Below are 17333 nucleotides of genomic sequence, written 5' to 3' on the forward strand. Positions count from 1 at the left end.
CGGAGTTCTGAGGTAACAAACATAAAAAAAAGAAAATACAACCGATTATAATAACCTCCTCCTTTTTTTGAAGTCAGTTAAAAATACTCGTGATTTCATTACCTACTGCTATTTGCAAAAAAACTAAAAAAAGTTGTAAGGGCACTCTAAGACGTTCTCTGTCTGTTTTAGCGCGCTGTCTAGCGCTGTCAGTGTAACATACGGTCGACTGTGACACGCAAGCCCCGTAAAAAATAGAGGGGGTGAGCGGGTTGCGGGTACAAACGCTCTGTTTATCGATTAATTGTTTAGCGAAATGGCGCACCTTAATACGAGGAGCGAGAGGGCGGTACGATACTCGAACTTCGAGTTAGAGTTTAGTTTGTTTTCGTAGTAGCCGCAAGGTTCGCCGCATGTTCGCCGTGAGTAGCATAGGTTTATACAACGTGCCTACAATTTGTATGGCAGTCGCGGTAGAATCTGGACGAAGCCGTCCGCGTCCGTGAGCAGCCGAGGCCCGCGCCAACCAGCTTGCGGTCGTAGTACGAATGTGAAATCCGCTCAGCAGGGCTACTACGAAACTCGAAGTTCGTGGGTTGCGGTCCCTCTGACACTTATACTATTTAGTACGAGAGCGAGAGGGACCGCACGACACGAACTTCGAGTTTGGAGTTTCGTAGTAGCCCTGCTGACTCGGCCCGACTCCGGCCGGTTGATTAGTGTGTGGTAGGTACTTACCGTTTAGGTACTCTAATGCTTCTCATATGTCCTCTGAGTTCACTTATGCGTTTCCTCTTTCGCTTAACTTTTTTAATACTGCGATTACCCATATTATTTGCTCTCAAAAGTAGTACTAGCGCGTTAGAAAAATGTGCACAGGTCCGTCGTCGACTACGTACACGCGTGTACTGGCGACTGGGCAATACTTGGCCGCCGCCGCGCCTAGAATCGTTTTATTTTGCCAAAGACGAATAAATTGGTATGATTGATGTACTCAACCTATTGAAAATCTATGAAGCATAAATCTAAATCTGCTAAAAACTATTTAATAAAGCAAATTTTGTGTTGATATTCATAATAGATTTCATTATATTTGGTTTAACGTGTAAATGAAGGCTCTTTTTCAAAAAAATAATCTATCGAGGTTTTTGAGCAATCGTGTTTTTGATGAAGTCAAAAACTAGCTAATAGACTGAAAATATACATATAAAAAAATTGCAGTTGTAAGTATTGTGTAAGTATATTTTAAATATTTTCTAAAATTTTAGTTTTCACTACGTACAGCGCCTTAACCCGATTAGAAAAGTTGAAAAATTCCCGACATTTTCATTTCAAACTTCACTATTTCAAGAACAGCTGAACCGATTTTATTAAATTATTGTTAGCTAAAAACCATCGCAAGAAAACTTGTTTTCACAAATTTGAGAGCTACAATGCTACAGACAGAGAGGCATGGTAGGTATCAAATAAGAACCTTCTTTTTGCATCGGGAGTTAAAAATATAATAAAATGGGACCACTCCACTAAATCGTTTTTACTAAGATTTAGTTTTCTGTTTAGTTACTAGACTAAATTACTAATAAGTACGAACAGAATTTACATTATCACATAAATATTCACTTTTGTCTATTTTACACAAATGATTTTATGAAAACTCACCAAAGTATTAATAGAGTTGTGATTCCGCGAGAAAGGGTAAAAAGCGCCGAGTTGCATCCACCGCTTGCACAGCTCCACTGTCGTGTCCCCGTTGAACCCGCATATGTCTGCGCCCATCATTGGGATACCAAACAGGCTGAAGGCTAGAATATCTGTCAAATATCAAAAATATAAAACACAAACACAAAGTAACCAGACGTGAAGCGATTTTTTTAAATAGCCTATACTATTATGGTGTCCTACAGCTGGGCAATGCTTCCGGTCTTGATCTCCACAATATCAGTTCTGACGCTGTGTCAGGCCAGTCCTTTGCGTACATGTCCTAACCGCCCCCCCACCTCCTTCTCGGTCCGCCTGAACAAATGACTGTGTGACAGACGCTTCCAGTCCAGTCTCTTTTTAACTTAGCAGTCTTTTACCCAACGACAGCTACGCGTTTTTGAGCGTAGCGTGCTATTTCGGATTAAGTCTATTGATCCTTTTGCTTCACGCCTAATTACGCTCTATCGCTCTTTGCCAACGCTTAAGTTTGGACTATTGATTTTCAGTCAGAGACCATGTTTGCGCACCGTAGGTTAGGATATGGCTAAGTTTTATGGGAAGGTTTCATAAGCCCTTCATAAGCTCTTTCATGAACCAGTAGCTCTTCCAGGTGTTTTCGACGCGTCTTTCGACATTTTAATCTTGTCGGTTGCTATGGTGATATTGTAATAAATGTTAAGTTTAGCATTGACTACCAGGTCGTACCAGTACCGGTCATTGTGGCGGTCTTTGGTGGCCTATGTGACGTGATACGTACCCGGTATGGTCATGGCCATGTCATGCCACGTGCTGAACACGTCCCCACTCCAGTGCCCCGCGAAGTGGCCGGAGCCGACGAAAGTCGCGCGGGATATGATGAAGGGACGCGCGCCGCGGATCTCAGTCAGCGCACTGTGACATATATATATACTGTGAGAAATATATTCAGATAATAGAAACATGATAATTATATGTACTTTAAACTAAAAAACACACTTTAGTAGTAAACGCGCCTGAGCGTGCCACCTAACCATGGAAACCATCCATAGGCAAGGCTGTGTTTCCACCAGAGATGTGTGAGGAATGGGTTTGTCATTAACTATACTTCGTTTTTTTATCATTAGAAAGAAGGTACGCGATCTTGACGTCGTTTTATTAAAAAACACTTTTGAAAAATAATTCACATCAAATATGTAACAATTAGCAGGGACATATATGATCATTTAGATTTTCTTGGTATCATAAGTAATACTTTACTGTATTTTTTAAAACATTTTTCAATAAAAAGACTCGTCAAGATTGTTTACCCTTTTTCTAATGCTAAAAAACGAAGTACAATAGAAAACGCATCATTTACCTCGATCAGCCAAACTGTTTTCACTAGAGATGCGCTGTTTTGCATATTGTACTGGGGTTTCAGGGACTCACAAGTGTGTAGCGGAGGCTTCGCTGAGCGTCCATACACAGCGTCTTGGACTTGAGTCCGTCTGCACCTGCAGTGTGGGGGTGGTATGGGACCCGTTTGGGGGACCCGCGCATTGGTTCGGTGTAAAAGGGGTTTCAGGGACTCACGAGTGTGTAGCGACGGCTTCGCTGAGCGCGTACAAGTTGTGGCAGGCGCGATGGTCGCCGGCGTAGTGCTGAGCGTCCATACACAGCGTCTTGGACTTGAGCCCGTCTGCACCCGCAGTATGGGGGCGATATGGGAGCTGCTCGGGGGCGCAGGACCCATGCAGGGGACCCGATACCATGTTTGAGGGCTCGTTCATGTCCTGTGACAACGGAAGCGTAAAGGAGATAATCTAAATTAGAAATTTTCTGGTGCAAAGGGTGTCCATTGCGGTTCATTGGCGCGGCGAGTGTATTGGGCACCTTTATGCCTGGCGGGGCGGTTTATTTCTTAACAGACTGTATTTTTAATGTATAACTTGAAATGGGTAACTTCAGGTCTGAACATTCAACAGTCAGATCCTCAAACAAGTAAATGCAATTAAACATTAAGAAGTTCTGTCCTGCGGAGACAATCATGGTCGGACTACCATGATGTCACTGCCAGATTATACTGTCACCAGATTTACATAAGTATGTATGACCAATTTTAAGTCAATTTGGAACCTGAAGAGCTGAAAGTGGGCAAAATTTAGTTGTAAGATTTGACCCGTACACATACAGAGTAAGTTAAATAAAATCTTGTAATGTTGTAGCCGATGATACTTACGATCCAAGCCCCGTCGTAAGGTACGGCCTCGTGCAAGCTGGTCATCATTTCAAGCCAGTAGGCGGTAGATCCGGGGTGCGTGAAGTCTGGATATGCGGTCGATATTTTGTTCCACGTCTGAAATATACATTTTGAAATAGTTGGGGGTGCGGCTTCAACCGTCGTTTCCCGTGTTACGAAAATCGACTAAGGTTTATTAGAAATTAAACTACTGAATACAAGATAAGCAGGTGCAAGGTGCAGGTGGGTTTTGCAGGTGGTAGGACCTTGTGCAAGGTCCGCCCGGATTGCTACCACCATCTTGCTCGCTAATCCTGCCGTGAAGTAGCAGTGCTTGCATTGTTGTGTTTCGGTGTGGAGAGTAAGACAGCCGGTGAAATTACTGGCACGTGAGGTATCCCATCTTAGGCCTCAAGGTTGGCAACGCGTTTGCAATACCCCTGGTGTTGCAGATGTTTATGGGCGGTGGTGATCTCTTACCATCAGGAGACCCACCTGCTCGTTTGCCATCCAGTCGAATAAAAAAAAACAGATACAGAAAACACAACTAGCACGTAGGCTCGCTCAAATAAAATCGAATCTCTCACTCACTCGCTCGTCTCATTCACTCCGCAGTAGTCATCAGTCATTCAGTCGCTCGTTTACATTAAATCATTCGTACAAAAATCCACCCTCATTCCCACATACATACATACCTAAACAGATAGATACGTGCTTCAATATACGTTAAACACCCACGAATCGAGTTGTACCCAAGACAAGCATTTGTATTTTTCATACAAATATCTTCCGCCGGATTGTAGTTTTGTAGTCATAGTAAATTTTCTAACCACTCGACTGGATAGTCTGGTAAGTAAGCATACCTTCCCAATAAAAGGTTGGTTAGTTGAATTCTTGACGAAGATGTCCAGTTCCACGCCGCGGTCGAACGGAGGATAATCGCCTGGCTTCTCGCCAGCACTCACTCCAGGGTCTAAAAAAAAAAAACAAATGTTCGATGGTCCCTATTATCAGAGTCGGATCTGCGTAAAACGTCTACAACTTTGTCCGTCACTCCTTTCACATAAGCAGGGTGTCTACTACAAATCCTAAAAAAAAAACCCCTGACCAGATTTCTAAATTTCCCTGACAAGCTAGACCCGTTGATGAGATTTCACTGCACCGAACGTGCTCACTTTTTCGTTGACTGTTTCTATGGTGCCACTCTTTATTAATACGTCACTCAGAACTGGAACGACTGGTGTCAAAATACCGAGCTAAGTTTTGGGAAATCACGAGTTATTTCATTGACTTTTTGGATTTCTAGCAAATTTCCCTGATTTTCCCTGACTTTCCCTGACTACCTTGAGCTTCTCTGACTTTTCCCTGACTTGACCAGAAAGTGGACACCCTGGTAAAGCATATACGCAGGCTGTCTAGCTACATCAGGATCTTCGCGGAATCCTATTATAAATAAGTTTCGGCGTCGGGATGAATGTTCGGAGGGACGATCGGACGTTGTTAATGTTGTGTCGGTGTGATGGGGTGACAAATAATAACACCCCTCTTTTTGCGTCGGGGGTTAAAAATGACCAAGTGCGGGTAGATCGAGATACGAGTGCCGGTATTATTTGTGATCAAGGTCGGGTAGTTCGAAGGACTCGCGCTGCTAGGCAGACTTGACACCCCACACTTCAGTCTACTCGTGACCACGGCCACTGTAATGTGGTCGAAACATCGAGGTAAATACTCGTACTACTCGAGTATTTTAGCGTGATAAGTCCTGTTTCTCCTCACAAGAGGGGAGGCTTTTGCCCAGCAGTGGGACACTATACAGACTACTTAAAAAAAAAGTCCTGTTTGTGGTAATGTGACTACTTCGTGAGTAGTCGTGCTTTCCGAGTTTACCCGATGGCCAATCATAGATCACTTCTCTAAAAGGTCTCTACACACCAAAGCACTTTTCTGTTTATAACAACAATTTTACTCACCTATGAGCACCATATAATGCATCCCCTCGTTGTGAACTTTCTTAACGAATTCCGGCAGGCCGGCGTAGTTCACTTTGTCGTAAGTGAAATCGTTAGAATTGTTCATGTAATCTAAATCATTCCACTGAACGTCCTGTAACAAATCCATACTAATATTATAAACACGAATGTGTGTGTGTTTGTATGTTTGCGTATTTGGATGTTTGTCCGTCTTTCACGTCGAAACGGAGCGACTGATCGTCGTGATTTTTGGCATAGAGATTTATGGGCCAGAGAGTGACATAGGCTACTTTTAATCCCGGAAAATGCACAGTTCCCGAGGGAACAGCGCGCGATAACCGAATTTCAAGCGGTCGAAGCCGCGGGCAAAAGCTAGTAATACACATATAATAAGAAAAAATCTCATTTTGTGGCTAGAGAATAGGCTGTTATTGACACGGTGAGTTTAAATGTTTACCCTCATCATTTGCACGCGGGCCCAGTGCTGATTGGGAAGTTCACACATATTTGTATCACAAAAAAAAAATGTGTTTAATAAATTATATGCATACTTACAAATGGTATCCCGGCGTCTCTATTCTTCTGCCACACATCTTCGGTAACGTTCAGGCTGCCGTAGCCAAATCTAGGGACAATAATAAGGACGTGATATTTCAGATTTACCTTAAAATTAGCGACTAAATATACGTAATTTTTAAATTATTGGAGATGAAAGTATAGCCGTGTGAAAAAGCTCTTTTCGCTTCAAAATCTTTGTATTTGTTTTACAGTAAATCCCGGTGGTTTTGTATTTCATGGCCTTTTCCAAAAGTTAATTACAGTCAAGGTCATAAGCTTAACCCTATCGAACCCAGCCGAGTATGAAAAGAGTTATGACAATGGACTTTATATACAATCCATGTCAAGTTCAAATTCAAATATAAGAGTTACGATAGTGAACCTTACGTACAATCCATGTCAAATTCAAATTAAACAACATTCAATTTGGTGTCATGATCCGAGGAACTCACTTGCACAGATGGAACCCCAGCGCCCAATAGGGCGGCATGGCGGGCCGGCCGACCAGCGCGGTGTACTGCGCCGCGACGGCGGCCGGCGCCGGCCCCGAGAACACGAACAGGTTCAGCACGCCGCCCGTCGTCCGGTACGTTATCGCCGGCGTCGGTTGGAGTATTACGTCTGGATAAACATAACTTGATGACTTGACTTGATGATATCCGCAGTAGAAATAAGGTTACCGACATAGAATTGCGAAACTGAAGTGGCAGTGGGCGGGGCACATAGCTCGCAGGACTGATGGCCGATGGGGTCAGAAGGTTCTCGAATAGCGTCCGCGGACCGGGAGACGAGCTGTCGGTAGGCCTCCAGCAAGATGGAGCGACGACTTGGTTAAAGATCGCGGGATCGCGGTGGATGCGGAAAGCAAAGACCGGTCTGAGTGGAGAGCCTTGGGGGAGGCCTATGTCCAGCAGTGGACGTCTTTCGGCTGACATGATGATGATGATGATGAAATATAACTTTACTTATTATTCGTAGAGATGTAAAGGCAAAAACTATCAATTTGGTAGTCCAAATCTCCGTAAGCGTATCTCGTATTTTTTGTGGCGAGGGTGCCGCGTGAGATAATGTGCGATGGTTTGCCGTGCGAAGTCTATATGCAGCTCTATCCCTGGTTTGGATAGGTATTTAATTCATCATTATCATCATATCAGCCATAGGACGTCCACCGGTGGACATAGGCCTCCAGCTGCCTCAGATGGAAGCGGCTTATGCATCAAAAAAAAAGTCAAAAGTCAAAATATCTTTATTCAATTGAGGCTACAACAAGCACTTATGAATGTCAAAAATAATCTACCACCGGTTCGGAAAAACCTCTGTTGAGAAGAATCCGGCAAGAAACTGAACGAGGTATATTTTTTTTAAACAGATTTACAAACAACCGTGAACCCGTGGGTGGACGTTCTACGCTATTTAACTAAATGTAAACAAACTTCAGCTGCTATTTTTATACATTTACTTATCTATCATTGTAATACAAACTAGACTAGTGTATTTCAATACAGAAATGTAAATGTTCAGATAGTTTTAATGGGGGAATTTCGATATTTAAGACACCAATTGACGTTATTTGTTTACATTTAGTTAAATACCTATCCAAACCAAATATAGATGAGGTAAACAAGCACAAGCAAGCCGCGCCCTTATTGTTAAGTCAATGAAGCATCAATCTCTTTGTACAAAAAGGTACAGAACTTAATCTACATACAAAGTGAACTCGAGCAACGCACACATACACACTGCTCACGGACACGATATCTCGGACCGGTTGGAACCAGTGCAAGCGCGAGTGCCATCCGCTTGAGACACGCAGACGGGTGAACTTTTTTAATAATGAAGAATGCGAATTTATTACACTTTAAAATATAATAATCGTGCATTTCGCAAATGTCGAAATCGTCGCAAGATATTTTCTGTGACAGGGTTGTAATATAACAATGACATTAACATTGAAATATTTTAGTTATTATTAAGCCGAGAGCGACCGCCGAGCGTAGGTATGAAAAGTGAAGTACATACATGAGATTGATTTCTGTACCTTTCTGTTTTGTGACTGTATACCAACCAATTTGTAGTGGACAGACGGTCCACTATCCTAATAATGCCCTATTAAATTATTAAGCAATTAAAAACACTTCTTTAGGACATTTTCATATGTATTTCAAATCAACTTCCTACGTTGGCAGCTCGGATACAAGTCTCCTGTTTAACGCCCTTGCGTCCATTTCATATTATTATTCAAAAATGGAACTATGCTGCCAGCATCAAATCAACGGACACAAGAGGTTAGTACAATACGTCTAATACTCGGTATAAGCCAAATATTTACCCATAGCGTAGGAGTTGAGTAGAAGCATCCCGTGACTTTTTCCACTGGGTTCCAGATTCAGGTAGAAGGGGTGTGTGCCATACAGGTTAGTCTAAAAGAAATGACAGTGGTGCAATGGAAATATACACATGTCCAGGAAGAACCCGTCCCGTATGCTAATAACCTGAGACCGAAATTTTCATGGCACTTTTGAGCTGTTATCTTCATCCCAGCCTATACAAGGTGTTAATTAAATAACTGAAAACCAGAAAGTAGTTTGCTCAGAATCGAGAGTAGAATCGATCACACTATGTTTTAAATTAGTTGGTGTTTGTGTTTTAAAATCATTTTTATATTGCGCCCAGTCTAAAAGTTACGACTGCAACATGCGCCAATTAAATATAATAGCGAGGTTGCATATTATGTCGATAATTATTTAACACTGGCCGTTTTGCTGTCAATGTGTGATTTTCTTCTAAAAACGTCAAAGCGCAACTGACAAGTACAAATTATAAGGGTAGAGTTATGAAGGAGAATAACTGGCTAAGCAAAACACACGAATATCTCTTAAAATAATGATTGATGGTATTCAAAATAACTGCAAACAACTGACTTAAAATGAAAAAATATTTTGGGGTGTCTGAGGTTTTCAATTATTTAATTAACACCTTGTATACGTCCCACTACTGGGCACAAGCCTCCTCTCAGAATGAGGACCCAATGTCAGATGAGGCCAAAGGTGTATCTCACTGGTTCAGTAAAGGCTGACCAGAATTATAAAAAACCTCGCCATATTGCGGAAAACCAATAGAACTAATTTCTTGCACTGGTAACAGTATATTCAAATGTCATCTGTCTATTGCTGTCAAAGTTTAACGTTGTTTACGTGCGGTATTTTAAAGTGTTATTTTATGCTTTTTTGCGTTAAAATGCCGAAGAGTATCCATAGCCTTGGAAGGAAAATAATTCACAATGTATAAAAGTATTTTTCATAGAAAAAGTCAGAGGAATTAGAAAATATTTCTATAAATAACATCACCAACACCGTTGTCAATATGTTGACTGATAGGTATCGTATAGTAAGTGTAAAGAATGTTGCAATATAAAACGTAGAAGTACTGGCCTCGAATCAGGTTTTTTATTTTCCTGGTCAGCCTATAACAGCCTATCACTCTAACATTAACCGTAAACCAGGCAAATACCATTCCTAGATTAAGGGGCTGTTTCACCACCCATTGATTATAACTGACGGATAAACGCGACGCCGTCTTCTTCTATACGAACAAAACAAACAGAGACGGCATCACATTTATCCTGATTTTAATTGACAAATTAATCAATGGATGGTGAAACAGGGGGTTAGTGTCATAAAACCAATGTGTCGATAAGACGTATCTGTCAAAAAAAATTACTTAATTCATATATTAATTTGATAGGAAACTGTTTAAAAGTTAGTAGACCACTTCATTATAGTCGCAGAAGTGCCACGAAAATTCCAATTTCTGCTAAGAAGGATTACAAAGCGAAGTCAATAAAAAGCTTTTTCATCACACTTGCTCGTAAACAGTGTCGAAAAATGCAGGCTACCTTGGTTGCATGCAACCCCAAAATAAGGCTGGCGCTGCCAAGAGCGTAGTTAGCGGTATCGGAAATTTTTGAAAAAATATTAGTTTTTCTTTTACAAATATACAATTTTACTCGCAAATGTGATGAAAAACATTTTATGTCGCACGGGCGGTAGGTACTAGAATTACGAACATCGACTCAGTCTTCGACTTCGGGCTTCTAATAGACTCTCGTTCGTAATTCCTTACTTACCGCCCTTAAGACACAATGTACTATTAAAATACTTACATTCTCCGTAGGAGCGGTGTCATAGTTGAACATAGTATAGGTCTGCCAATTGGTGTCCAGAAGGAACCGCGACTGTCTCTCTCCCAGCCCGTACATCTGGTGAGAGGGCAATATAGCCGACAGCTGGAGGAATCTGTCCGAAAGGATAAGACCGCCGACGTCCTGCGTGTTTATACTGCAAATAGAGATGAAGAATAATTAATAATCTACATCGCGCTATCGATATTTAGATTTATAAACACAACTTAGTTATCTACTTCTTCATACTTTTTTACAGTTATTTTTATCTTCTTTTTACCTATTGTTTGTTGTAATTTATGGTAACGTCTCCTGGGTCACTTCTTAATAGTATGATTTTACGGGGTAGAAATCCACTAACAGTTAGGAGTTGTGACAGTTCTCTCATAAGCATGCTAGTATGATACATTGCAAACATTTATCTAAGCAAGTGTATCACTGATGTCTTCTGGGTCACGGGACAGAATAACAACACTATAAAGTTGATTGACCCATTTAGTATGTTTGTGTATAGTTCCGTGAGTCACAGACGGTTCTGGCAGAAAATCAGCGGTGCGGGCGTTTAAAGGTCACATCTCATTAGAGCCACCCGGCACCCGACCAGCACCGCCTTGACTTCCGGCGTCCACTCGTTGTCGACAGATGGTCCACGGGTGGACGCCGCGTTGACGAGTGGACCTCGCGTGGTCCACGAAATTCCTAATAGTCACTATGGCCGCGAGCAGCGGGCTATCACCGAGTGGTCCATTAGCCGTCCGCGCGTGGCAACCTCGCGAATGAGGCGATCCCGTGACGCTACGGAGTTGATGTAGTGAGCGCATACCCATACAAATCCATATGAAGAATACAAACCGATCGAGGCGAGGCGGTGTTGGTCGGGTGCCGTGTGGCTGTAATGAGCTGACCTTAACGCAACTTCTCGGCTATGCGTGTTTTAAATAGTGGGAAGTGCCATATTGCGGATACTAAGATTATCATTATATAGTAAAATATACTTACAGAGTAACGTTATCCGAGTTCCTTATGACTTTGAACCCTATGGTGGCGCTCTCTACTAGCACGCGGTATTTAAGGTCGGATATAGGCCCTGGAACCATGGGTATCTCTGGGAACGGAGGCTCAAAGCGCTTGTTTTGCGCGTCGTAAATCTGAAAGTATAATTATTTCAATATAATTTTTATCCCAATTTTAAATAAACCAGAGCTCAGTTATAGTTTAAAATAAAAAAAATAGTTTTTGGTAAACATTTCATTTTGAATACAAGCTTTTTTGTCGACTGTACTTTGTGTTGACTGTACTTGTATTGCCACCCAAACTACATTTGCATACCAAATTTCAAGTCGATGCTATTAACCGTTGAAGAGTTCCGTCCTGCGGAGATGATCCTGGCCAGACTACCAGGATGTGACTACCAGATTATTGTATTGTCACGCAATTTACATAAGTATACCATATTTGAAGATAATTCAACTACTGGAAGTTGGTCAAATTTAACTTGCATGTTTTTTTTTTATTCAACTGGTTGGCAAACGAGCAAGTGGGTCTCCTGGTGATAAGAGATCACCACCGCCCATAGACACCTGCAACACCAGGGGAACTGCAGATGCGTTGCCAACCTAGAGGCCTAAAATGGGATACCTCAAGTGCTAGTAATTTCACCGGCTGTCTTACTCTCCACGCCGAAAAACAACAGTGCAATGCTGTTTCACGGCAGGATTAGCGAGCAAGATGGTGGTAGCAATTTATCCGGGCGGACCTTGCACAAGGTCCTACCGCCTGCAATTTGATTGCAGACAGACAATGGGACAGGTGAAACTAAACAAAAGCTTGTAATGATAACAATTTGTAAATGTGAAAGGTCAACCCAATATTTAAAATATTGGTGGTACCTGATATTATCTGTACAAAGCATTATCAAAAAAACCGATTGCTTTAGTTAATTCCAAGCTCTTAGGGAAAGAAAGAAAGATAGAGATTTAAGTGTTGTGTTCATAATATGCTGTAATATACATGTCATGTTTATAGATATATAAAAACGCCTACACGGCATAACAATAGAACTAAGTTACGTGGTGACACGACAAAAACATTTTCTTGACGCTTACTTACACCCACAAAACATTATTGAAGGTCTACATCCCGTAGCTAATTTGAAAGTAAATACCTGTGCATTAAGCTCATCAAACATACCTTGATCTGCAGCACATCATCAGACAAATACTTGAAGTCCATCCTGGCGACATGGAAATCCCCGGGGTACTGCGACGGCCGCATCTGCTCGTAGTAAACATTCATGCCGTGCTTGTTCTCAGTAGAGTTTATAAAGCGATACGTATCGTATTGCGGCGGGTAGAAGCAGAACGGGGCACCCTTAGTGGTCGTTGGACGCCAGCAGCAGCCTGTAGACGATTAATGTTTTGGTTGCAGAATAGATGTACCGCAAAACTTAACAATAAGATGAATTATTACTTAAACTCTAATGAGACATATTGATAATAAATAGTACATTGTTTCCTAAGGGCGCCGAACTAAGGATGCCGTCTCTTGTTTTGCTCGAATAGAGAGAGACGGCATCACATTTAACACTAATCAATGGATGGTGAAACAGCCCCTTAAACCTTAGAGTGGTAAACCATTTCTTGGTCGACCGTACAAAGTTCGCAAATCGCAAAGAAACTAAAACAATGGGTCAACAAACAGTCCTCGCCGAAACATCCTCCTCGCAAATAAATTGACCTACCTCTATGCACACAATCCTTTTCATTGGCTCCATCGTGAGGGAAGCAGTCGAACCTCATGTTATCCTCCATCTGCCCGCAGATATCGCTCATGACCTCCGGCGGCCTCTCGGTATATTTGGGGAGCATTACAAGCTTCTTTTTGGTGGGATCTGTGACGTTCAGTTTGTTTTTTGTGCTGAGGTTGTTGTGATCGTGATAGCGGTATTCAGGTGCGATCTGAAACATAAATGGAATATGATTATAATTTAATTTGAGAGAACGAGAGAAAAAAATGTGTTTGTGTTGTATATCATACTTCATCTAAACTGAGAGACAGCGGGAAAATTAACTATATATTAATAAATATTTAACGCAAGCGTTCACCGTACAGTCAAGGGCAAAGATATCGACACGGCCAAAGTTGCAAAAATATGTATACGCGACTCTATGCACTTAACATTAAGGCCGTGTTTATACATATTTTTGCAACTTTGGCCATCTCGATATCTTTGCCCTTGACTGTACTACTCCGCTAACAATCAAATCAAGTTTATCTAGATATTTTTTACCTTTTCGTATGCGATTGGTGCAAGCGGTTTCTTGATATTGTCGGGATGTGCGCGCTCCCACAGTTTCCTGCGTAAATAAGTATATTGGAGTAGTTACACATTGCATAGAGTCAATCAAAGGGTTACTGTTTCGTGTCCCTGAATCCTACCAAGCATTTAAAAAAAATACAGCTGACTTAACCTAACATAGCTATTATTGGTATTTACAATACAATACAATACAAATATTCTTTATTGCACACCATAAAGCAGTAAAAAAAAAAAAACTTATAATATAAACACTTAGATTCACGGTAGACAATAGGCGGTCTTATCGCTTAAAAGCGATCTCTTCCAGACAACCATATATATAATTTACCAATCATAGACAACTAGACAACTATTTGATATTTATCTCGGAACTGTACTAAGCAGCACAAAATTTAGTCCACTCTACATACAAAATTAATTACCTATTACTACAATCATCATCATCAACATCATCCCAGCCTGTATACGTCCCACTGCTGGGCACAGGCCTCCTCTCAGAACAAGAGGGGGGAGGGAGGAAGGGAGGGGTGATTACAAATACGGAAATTTGCCTAAGCTCGGAGAATTATAGTCACTAACATATGATAGTATCTAAGCTCAAATGGTAATGTATGTACATATAAACAAGGAGAGACAAAACCTACCTATTGTTCAAGAGAAGGTCCCGATGCCAGTTGTTAACGGTTGTTAACGGCGTAGAAGCGTGTTCAGATATTTATTTGTGATCAAATTTTTGCTCACAAGTCATTACGATTTTCCTTGTTAATAATGCGATGTCACTGTGACGTTTACTGTGAAATGGTGCCATGGTGGCTCATGAATTAAGGTCCTTGACCGTACCTGTAGTGCTCCTCCCCCCAGTCGCCCCCCACGGCGCCCACCACGGCCCACCAGGCGCCGGCGCAGAGCGCGCACGCGGCCGCCACCAGCAGCAGCCCCGAGCCGTAGCGGGGCAGCGCCGCCCACGCGCGCTGCAACATCCCGCTGTTGCTCGAGAACCGCTGGTAACTGGAACGGACACAAATTCACCATTGTAGGTACTTATAATGTTCTTGTATCTCTTTTTAGGGTTCCGTATCCAAACGGAACCCTAATACTGAGACTCCTCTGTCTGTCCGTCCGCCTGTCACAGGGCTGTCTCTTGAGTCGTAATAGTTAGACACTTGAAATTTTTACAGATTGTGTATTACTTTGGCCGCTATAACAACAAATACTAAAAACCGAATAAAATAAATATTTAAGGGGGGCTCCCATACACCAAATGTGATTGTTTGGCAGTTTTGTGCTTCATATTAATAACGGCAACAGGTAGACGCTTGAAATATTCATAGAATATTTAGTTGTATAATCACTATAAAAATAAATAATTAAAATAAAATAAAATAAATATTTAAGGGGCTCCCATACAAAAAACTTGATTTTTCGCCGATTTTTGCTAATGTCTAATGTTGTGATAATGGTACGGAACCCTTCATGCGCGACGCGCGAGTCTGACTCGCACTTTGCCGGTGTTTTTATTATCATCTTCATCATCATCCTAGCCTGCATATATACAAGTCAACCCCTACTGGAAGTGGGTCAAATTCAACTTGCAAGATTTGACCCGCACATTTGTACATAGGTACAGACATACATACATACATTGCAAGTTAAATGAAAGCTGATAAAAATGGGATATTGTCAGTTCCCAATCCACACTGGGCCCGCGCCCATGCCCATGCCCAAGCCCTCTTGTTCTGAGAGGAGGCCTGTGCCCAGCAGTGGGACGTATATAGGCTGGAATGGATGGGTCAGGAAAACAATTTTTAAAATGGTTTAAAAGTATTTTTTTCAGTCCATTTACATGATGTCTTAGGGTTAGGGGTGGTTAGGGTTAGGGGTGTGTTCTTAGGAAGGGGAGAGGGGGGTTCAGTATAAAAAAATGGGCCACCGGACCTCCTGGCAACATTCAGAATCATCATTTGCAATCATTTCATCATTCATTGCATCATTTTGCTTTTCTGCCTTCAAAACTATTCACAGAATGTGGTCCCCTAATTTTGCATACACAACTCCCTCCAGAACCCACTATTTAAAAAATACTTAATGAGTGTGTATTTGCAAAATAACGTTTGACCTTTGTTTGACTTTCTTCGTAAATAAACGTTATGTAACTAAAACGCCTAATCCTAACAGTGCCAGGTGACAGAAGACACTACGTTTTTTTTTAAATAATTGTGCCTGGCAAAGTTAAACGCAGTTTTTAACGCCATGGCAACTATGGTTAGCTATTATTCTGTTAACTTATAAATAGGATAAAAAATTTAAAACCAACTAAAACCAAAATCCTTCAAATAGGTGACTTAAATTCACCTATATTATGAAAAAATAAATAAATGAATAAATAAACATTGTTTTTTTGAGACCAATGCCAATTGATAGAAATAGTTAAACCACACTTTTTGCTCACCGCATTATCTAATTTATAACACTGGCAGCTGTATTTTCACCACAAGCTCGTAAATAACACTGAATCAACAGAAGGTACAAGCAGAAAATATAGCGAGGGCAAAGGTGTGTCAACTGATATTGTCACAAACACGTCACAAAGTACAACTACTATGACAAACAGATACCAAAATATCTACTAAGTTTTGTGGTGTGAGGAAATGTTGGGTCATTGCATAATTTGAAAATTGGTTTCGACTCATATTATGTGTTTGTGAATAAACGTAAAAAATAAATGAGAATAAAATGATATCTAATACCTTTAAAGGAGCAATTCTTGTATATAATCAGAATCTCGGCAACGGCTCTAACAATTTCAATGAAATTTAGTATGTAGGGGTTTTCGTGAATGAAAAATCGATCTAGCTTGGTCTTATCTCTGGGAAAACGTTTATTATGGAGTTTTAGCCCGAGCAAAGCTTGGTCGCCAAGTATTTAAGCTAATATGCAATAAAAACTTTATTCAAAGGAATGTTTTTTAGGGTTCCATACTCGTACAAGAAAGTGTCAACAAAGATGTTTTTTTTATTGTGATAGGTCATCTGATGGAAAATGATCACCCCCACCCATGAGTATGAACTGCTCAAGGAGTCATTGGTATTATGTTGTGCTGTAATAGGTAGGAATGTGTCACAGAGAGTGTATTGTTGTTAAAACAACAAATTATAAAATTGAATTTTCATCACACTTGCTCGTAAAACAGTGTTGTAACATGCAGGCTACCTTGCTTGCAAATCATCAAATAAAACCCTCGACCTTAAAGTGCTTGTCATGAAACCAGTGGTTGGTAAATGAGTCATTGCCCATACTAATTTTGTTATCATGAAGCCCAAGGTCGGTAAATGAGTCAATGTCCGTACTGATGGTGTTGCACGCGCTGGCCCGCCTGCACACGCACGCTGCGGCGCATGCTGCAGGAGGGGGAGGGGGAGGGCGGCGCTG

General features: G+C 41.3%; 1 protein-coding gene across 1 annotated transcript in view; it reads right to left on the reverse strand.

Annotated features, from left to right (window-relative positions):
* Nucleotides 1-17333, reverse strand: part of LOC141430641 (lysosomal alpha-glucosidase-like) — a gene marked incomplete in the record, with an annotated part of 42308 nt that overhangs the window by 22779 nt on the left and 2196 nt on the right. The window contains 15 exon segments of the mRNA XM_074091440.1: nt 1640-1790; nt 2438-2571; nt 3232-3431; nt 3878-3994; nt 4741-4850; nt 5848-5980; nt 6403-6472; nt 6858-7026; nt 8735-8825; nt 10568-10742; nt 11585-11733; nt 12776-12984; nt 13326-13542; nt 13875-13941; nt 14745-14912. Coding sequence (XP_073947541.1) covers nt 1640-1790; nt 2438-2571; nt 3232-3431; nt 3878-3994; nt 4741-4850; nt 5848-5980; nt 6403-6472; nt 6858-7026; nt 8735-8825; nt 10568-10742; nt 11585-11733; nt 12776-12984; nt 13326-13542; nt 13875-13941; nt 14745-14912 — 2160 coding nt within the window.

This window comes from Choristoneura fumiferana, chromosome 8, assembly GCF_025370935.1.
Source record: "Choristoneura fumiferana chromosome 8, NRCan_CFum_1, whole genome shotgun sequence".
In the NCBI taxonomy this organism is placed as follows: Eukaryota; Metazoa; Arthropoda; class Insecta; order Lepidoptera; family Tortricidae; genus Choristoneura; species Choristoneura fumiferana.